Here is a 7,507-nt window from a genome sequence, read left to right as displayed (position 1 = left end):
GTGTGTGCGTGCGAGTGTGTTTAAGCGTGTGTGATGTGTGTGTGTGTGTGTGTGCGTGCGAGTGTATGGGGGTGTGTGTGCGCACGTGCGGTGTGTGCGTGCATGTGTGTGTGCGTGCAGTGTGTGCATGCATGTGTGTGTGTGTGTGTGTACACATGTGGTGTGTGTGTGGTGTATGTGTGCACGGGTGTGTGGTGTGCGTGTGTGTGTGCTGTGTGTGTCCACGTGCAAGCGTACGGGTGTGTGTGTGTGCAAGTGTGTGTGTGTGGTGTGCATGCGTGTCTTTGTGTGGTGCGTGTGTGTGTGTGTGTGTGAGTGTGTGTGCGCGTGCATGTGTGTGTGTGGTGTGGGCATGCGTGTGTGCGTGGTGTGCATGTGTGGTGTGCGCATGTGAGTGTGCACGGGTGTATGGTGTGCGGTGTGTGTGCATGCCCGGTGTGTGTGTGTGTAGTGCGTGCGTGTCTGTGTGTGTGTATGCGTGCGAGTGTGTGTGTATGTGTGTGTGCGGTGAGTGCATACGAGTGTATGAGTGTGTGTGCGCGCGTGCGAGTACGGGTGTGTGTGTGCGCGTGCGAGTGTACGGTGTGTGTGCATGTGTGTGTGCGTGTGTGTCCATGCATGTGCACGCGCATGGGAGTGTAGGGGTGTGTGGTGTGTGTGTGCGTGTGCTGTGCATGTGGGTGTGCGTGCGTGTGTGTGCGTGCCATGTGTGGTTTGTGTGTGCGTGCGTGTGTGTGTGTGTGTGTGTGTGCGTGCGTGCGGTGGTGTGTGCGTGTGTGTGCGTGCGGTGGTGTGTGCGTGTGTGCATGCGTGCGTGCGGTGGTGTGTGTGCATGCGTGCGTGTGTGTGTGCGCGTGCCATATGTGGTTTGCGTGTGCGTGCGTGCGTGTGTGTGTGTGTGAGTGCGTGCGGGTGTGTGAGTGCATGTGTGTGTGAGTGCGTGTGCATGCAAGTCTAAAGGTGTGTGTGTGTGTGTGTGCGCGTGTGTGTGTGTGCGTGTGCGGTGTGTGCATGTGTGTGTGTGCGTGCAGGGTGTGTGTGCGCTTGTGTGTGTGTGCGTGCGTGCATGTGGGCGTGCGTGCGTGTGAGTGTACGGGTGTGTGTGTGTGTGTGTGTGTGTGTGTGCGCGAGTGTACGGGTGTGTGTGTGTGCGCATGTGGGAGTGTATGGGTGTGTGGTGTGTGCGTGCGGGTGTGCATGCTAGTGTGTGTGCGTGTGTGCGTGTGTGGGGTGTGTGCGTGTGTGTGTGTGTGTGCGTGTGTGTGTGTGTGCAAGTGCGAGTGCGAAGGGGTGTGTGGGGGTGTGTGTGTATGTGCGTGCAGTGTGTGCGCATGCGAGTGTGTGTGTGTGTGTGTGTGTGTGTGTGTGTATGCGCGTGCGAGTGTACAGGTGTGTATGTGCACATGTGAGTGTACGGGTGTGTGTGTGGTGTGTGTGCATGCATCCGTGGTGTGTTTTTGTGGTGTGTGCGTGTGAGTGTGCACGGGTGTATGGTGTGTGTGTGTGTGTGTGTGTGTGTGTGTACGGTGTGCGCGTGTACGTCTGTGTGCACTTGCGTGTGGTATGTGTGTGTGCGTGCGAGTGTACAGGTGTGTGTGTGTGTGTGCGTGCAGGGTGTGTGCGCGCACAGGTGTGTGGTGTATGTGTGCGCTTGTGTGTGTGTGTGTGTGTGTGCGCACAGGTGTGTGGTGTATGTGTGCGCTTGTGTGTGTGTGTGTGTGTGTGTGTGTGTGTGTGTGTGCATGTGTGCCTGCGTGCGTGTGAGTGTACGGGTGTGTGTGTGTTTGTCCATGTGTGTGTGCATGTGGGAGTGTATGGGTGTGTGTGGGTGTGCGTGCGTGCGTGTGTGGGGTGTGTGTGCGTGGGTGTGCGTGCGTGCGTGTGTGGGGTGTGTGTGCAAGTGCGAGTGCGAAGGGGTGTGTGGGGGTGTGTGTGTATGTGCGTGTATACGGTGTGCGCGTGTACGTCTGTGTGCACTTGCGTGTGGTGTGTGTGTGTGCGTGGGAGTGTACAGGTGTGTGTGTGTGTGCATGCGTGCGCGTGTGTGGTGTGCGGTATGTGTGTACACGGGTGTATGGTGTGTGTGCGTACGAGCGTACAGGTGTGTATGTGCGCGTGCAAGTGCACGAGTATGTGTGTGCGTGTGCGAGTGTACGGGTGTGTGTGTGTGTGCGCGTGCATGGTGCGCATGCGTGCTGTCTGTGGTGTGTGCGTGCGTGTGTGTGGGTGTGTGTGCACGTGCGAGTGTACAGGTGTGTATGTGCACATGTGAGTGTACGGGTGTGTGTGTGGTGTGTGTGCATGCATCCGTGTTGTGTTTTTGTGGTGTGTGCGTGTGAGTGTGCACGGGTGTATGGTGTGTGTGTGTGTGTATACGGTGTGCGCGTGTACGTCTGTGTGCACTTGCGTGTGGTGTGTGTGTGTGCGTGCGAGTGTACAGGTGTGTGTGTGTGTGTGCATGCGTGCGCGTGTGTGGTGTGCGGTATGTGTGTACACGGGTGTATGGTGTGTGTGCGTACGAGCGTACAGGTGTGTATGTGTGCGTGCAAGTGCACGAGTGTGTGTGTGTGCGTGTGCGAGTGTACGGGTGTGTGTGTGTGTGCGCGTGCATGGTGCGCATGCGTGCTGTCTGTGGTGTGTGCGTGTGTGTGCGCGTGCGTGTGGTGTGCGTGCGTGGTGCGCGCGCGTGTGTGTGCTTGCACGGTGTGTGCATGTGTGTGTGTGTGTGGTGTGTGTGCGCCAGTGTACGGGTGTACAGTGCGTGTGTGTGTGTGTGTATGTGTGTGTGTGTGTGTGTGTACGTGCGTGCGTGCGTGGGAGTGTGTGTGTGCACGATGTGTGGTGTGCATGTGGTGTGCGCGTGTGTACAGGTGTGTTTGTGCACGTGCCTGTGTGTGGTGTGTGTGCACGGGTGTGTGGTGTGTGCGTCTGTTTGGTGTGTGCATGCATATGTGCGAGTGTATGGGTGTGTGTTTGTGCGCATGTGTGTGCGTGCGTGTGCATGCATGCGCATGCGTGTGTGCGTTACTCTGATCAGCTTTAAGATGCAGAACTGTAAGGGTTAGACAATGAGGTCCAGGAAGCCTGTGAACTGAGCCCCTCACTCATTTAAACACTCTAGTCTGCCAACGGCACTGTAATATCGTCCCAGGAATGTCTCTGTCCCATAAAGCATCTTTGGAATGTGAGCTCCAGGTCCACTCCCACTTCCCGGGTGGATAATCCCTGTTCTGGGACTCTCGGGTTCCAGATTGGCTCAACGGAGTAACATTCCTGTTGTTTCAGTCCAGTGAGCTGGACAAACTTGACGTGAGAAATATGTCTGTATCAGCAAGCCTCACTCAGCTCCAGTTCACTGAGTGTTTTAAACAAACCCAGAAACCTTTGCACAGCTCCTGAAACAGGGGAGTCCTGAAAGGTTCCTGTTCAGTATTTTTAAACCTTTCACAACTTCCTAAACACAACTAATCCAGGTTTTTGGGACATGAATTCAGGTGTTGCGCTGTAAGTGCAGTTATAGAGAACTCCACCCCCAGGGCTACTAAAGGACATCTGATTAATATCAACAGCCAATCAGAGGTGCACGGGAGGCCTAGGACGAAGGCCCTGAGGAAGATGAGGGTACCATGCGGGCTGGGAACACACTAGTGCATGTGAGTGTGTTTGAAGGAGTTATAAATTATTGTCCTGCAAATCTAATGAATTCCCAATAATGTATTAATGTTTTACGTTAATAATGTTTTACATTACTAGTAAAAATGTTATTACAATAACAGTTGTCATTGTATTACATTAGACAAATGTATTGCATTTTTGAGTGAGTTAAGCACTTTTATTACATTTCTGGATGTTATTACAGTATTGGGCTCTGCAGGAGACTCAACAGACACACATCCAATAGAAGGACTATACCTCTCCGTGTCCATGGCAACCGTGCCACAACCCCCATAACCCCCTCCTGCTGCCTGAAGACAGAGAGAAGGAGAGGGGGGGGGGAGTGAGTGAGTAAGTGTGTATGTGCGAGCATGCGTGTGTAAGAATGTGTGTGAGTGCGTGCGTGCGAGTGTGCACACGTGTGTGTGTGTGAGAGTGTGTGTGTGTGTGTATGTACGTGAGTGCACACGCGGGCGAGTGTGCGTGTGTGTGCGGGCGCGAGTGTGTGTGAGTGAATGAGTGGGTGGGTGTGTGAGTGAGTGGGTGGGTGTGTGAGTGAGTGGGTGGGTGTGTGCACAAGTGTGTGCTCGCACGTGCAAGTGTGTGTCTGAAGGTGTGTGAGAGTTCGCATGTGTGCAAGTGTGTGTGTGCACGTGCACGAGTGCCAGTGAGTGCTCACAGATGTGGGAATGTGTCTGATGGTGAGCGTGTGTGTGACTGAGTGTTTGTGCACGCAAGTGTGTGAATGTGTGAGTGTGCAAGTCTGTGGGTGTGCGAGTGTTTGTGTGCAAATGTCCGTGTGTGCGCGCGCGTGAGCATGTGCATGTGTTTGTGAGTGTGCGTGCGCGTGAGTGTGTGTGAGTGAGTGCAGTCGAGTGCATTCTGGGATACAGCAAGAGTGTGAGTGACCCCTGCATAATGAAACTCATGCGTACACACACACGCGCATTCACACGTGTACACGCAGTCATACTGACGTGTGCGCACACATTCAACGTGAACCCACACACTTGTGCACACACGCACTTATGCAGGCGCACACACATATGCATACGGACACATGAGCACGTGTCCAAACACGCACAGACAGCACACAGTACACATGCATATGCACGTTCACTCACTTCCATACACTATGTACATGTGCGCGCGCACACACACACATACACAAACACACTTCTACACACCATCCTGTTTTACCCAAAATCCCAAAACAAATCCAGCAGCAGTTTATAGGCAGTAGAGTATGACCTTTATTCTACAGGACGTATGTACAAAACACAGAGCAGGTCAAAGTCTTCAACACTAAAGAGGTAAAACACTGCATTTAAACACCTCCATATTATTAGCCTCTTTCACACACACACACACACACACGCACGCGCTCACACACACACACACACAGGTATGAAGAGGCTCTATACAGTTTCCATTCAAACTAATAATATTAATATTAATCTTAAATTACTTCTATAATCTTTTGACTCTTTACAAGGTTCTGGTTCCTTTTTTCTTTATAAACATCAGGACTGCAGCTGCTCAGGGACAAAAACACATGCAACACAAACAGGAAGTGATACACCACTTTGTAATCAGGACCAGGAAGTGATGCACCACTGTGCATCAAAAAACAAGCATCCGAGCTCAGAAAGAAAAATTAAACGAAAACCAAAGTATCAGGTTTTACAAAAATTCAGTCATGACAAGGGTCCTTGAAAAGTCGCGGCCAGGCCAGCATGCGCGGGGTTCCGAGGACAAGCCATGTTCTTGTGCCATCTTCAGTCCTTCCTCCAGACATCCCCACAGAGGAAGGTTACCAGTCCACTGGGTGTGTGTGTACACAGAGGCCTATGACCCCACCAACTCACACACACACACACACACACACACACACACACACACAGCCATCTGCATGGTGAGAGAAGGGCATGTTTCACACCAGTGGTCACAGTGCGACATGGCAAAGCAGCACTGACTGTCTGTCTCTGCACATCAGTCTGTCTGTCTGTACGTCTGTGTCGGTCCTTTCTGTCAGATATCCTGACTCAGACATCTGGTTTAAATAAACCCTGGAAACAGTGCATCTGATCTACTGACTGGGTTTCCCTGTTCTGTTCTTTTGTTAGTAGAAGACGTTTGGGGTTTGGCGGGTACAGAGGTGTTTTGGTTTTGGCGGGGTTTTGTCTGACCAATAGAGAGAACGGGCACAGTATTAGTAGTGTGATCATACACTCACTGTGTTTAAATACTCACACAACATTGTGACAGGGTCAGCGTGTGTGTGTGTGTGTGTGTGTGTGGTGTGTGAGATGAAAAATTCTGCATGGTTCATCTGGTGACGCAGGACACAATGTGTAGGGGAAATGTGTGTGGTCAGACACGTCACACACACATCAGGGACATCAGCTGTGAACATGACCTAAACCCGGTGGACATCATCTTTAAATACATGAAGGCACGTCCCTCTCTCGCTCCATCTTGACAGCAGCGAGGACATCCACCCCTGCTATAACATACCTGCTCTGGAATCACAATCAGCTAAAATCTTCATTAGCTTTTTATTGACACACTGGGAGACATCTGCTTTACGAAGCCCAAAACACCCCTGTAACACCACCCCCTCTACTGAACTGATCTACTGAACAGGTGTACAGCAGCTAACAGGAGTCACGTTAAACTACAAACACACTTCACACTTAACGAACCACTGTAACAGTACCATGTGGCGGGGTTATGGGTGATTGACAGTTGCACCTCCTTTGCAGATAGCCAGAGATACTGACCCTGTTCAATTTGATTGTCAGAGCATGAGACTGTCCATCAACAGATGGAGAAACAGGTTAAAGGCTGAGAAGCCACGACGTCCTCCATCAGAAGGCACTTTGCAGTAGACGGAAAGGTTATGGGTTACTGCAGCATGCTAGGGTCTGTCGGAGATGTACGTACGTGTGTGTGCGTGTGCGTGCATGGTGAGGTGGATGTGTGTAGGGTGTGGTGTGTGGTGTCTCAGTGGTTCAGGTACTGGACTAATCAGAAGGTTGGCAGTTCAAGTCCAACCACTGCCAGGTTTCCACTGTTGGGTCCCTGAACAAAACCCTTAACCCTCAATTACTCAAGTTGTGACAGAATAATAAGTCACCAAATTCTTTGGATAAAAGCATCAGCTAAATGCTATGATGGAGTGTGTGTGTGCATGTGGAGAGAGGTTAGCTCTGGGGTTTGGAGGAGAGAAGAGGATGAGTGAGAAGACGACAGCTGTGTGCTTGCTGCTATTTGACCTCTCTCTCCTCTCACACCCTAAGGGCCTGGGGCCTGGATTATTAATGCTGTCCAGTTCTCATCTCTCATCATCTCTCCATCTTCTACTCAGGAGTGGAACAGTCGTGTCTTCTCAGGTGTGCGCATGCGCTGTGGATTCAACTGAGCCAGCTGAGATGGTGAGGGTGGGACATCCTGTCTGTATGGACCCTTGGAATCCTGGGATTCATAGTCCTCCTGCACAGAGGCCCCTCTTACTTCCTGCTCGCGACGTCTCTGTTCCTGTCGGAGCAGCTCCCGCGCCTCCAACAAAACCCGAGCATTGTAGCCTCCACCCGCTGAGGAGGTGGGGATGCCGTTCCTCCAGGAGGGGTGGGGGACAGGATGAGGGGTGGGGTGAGGGGTGGAGTGAGGGGCGTAGCGGGAGCCCTGGTAACTGGATGGGTGGAGCTTTTCCCACGGGTCCTCACACACACTCCCAGTAGCCTTATGAGGGTGACTGAGAGAGGGAGAGAGAGGGAGGGAGAGAGGGAGAGAGAGGGAGGGAGAGAGAGGGAGGGAGAGAGGGCGAGGGGGGAGGGGGGATTAGACACCA

General features: G+C 52.4%; 1 protein-coding gene across 4 annotated transcripts in view; it reads right to left on the bottom strand.

The window, feature by feature from the left end:
- Nucleotides 1–6,699: 6,699 nt before the first annotated feature.
- Nucleotides 6,700–7,507, bottom strand: part of pard3ab (par-3 family cell polarity regulator alpha, b) — a 60,076-nt gene continuing 59,268 nt past the window's right edge. For all 4 annotated transcript variants that reach the window (XM_027032224.2, XM_027032227.2, XM_027032226.2 and 1 more), the window contains one exon: nucleotides 6,700–7,411. In XM_027032224.2, the coding sequence (XP_026888025.2) occupies nucleotides 7,021–7,411 (391 nt within the window). In that variant the 3' untranslated portion in view covers nucleotides 6,700–7,020. The remainder of the gene's footprint in view (nucleotides 7,412–7,507) is intronic.

The sequence above is a fragment of the Electrophorus electricus genome, chromosome 7 (genome assembly GCF_013358815.1).
Source record: "Electrophorus electricus isolate fEleEle1 chromosome 7, fEleEle1.pri, whole genome shotgun sequence".
NCBI classification, from domain to species: domain Eukaryota; kingdom Metazoa; phylum Chordata; class Actinopteri; order Gymnotiformes; family Gymnotidae; genus Electrophorus; species Electrophorus electricus.
Note: the sequence above shows the minus strand (reverse complement) of the source record. Positions and strands in the feature narration are given on the sequence as shown.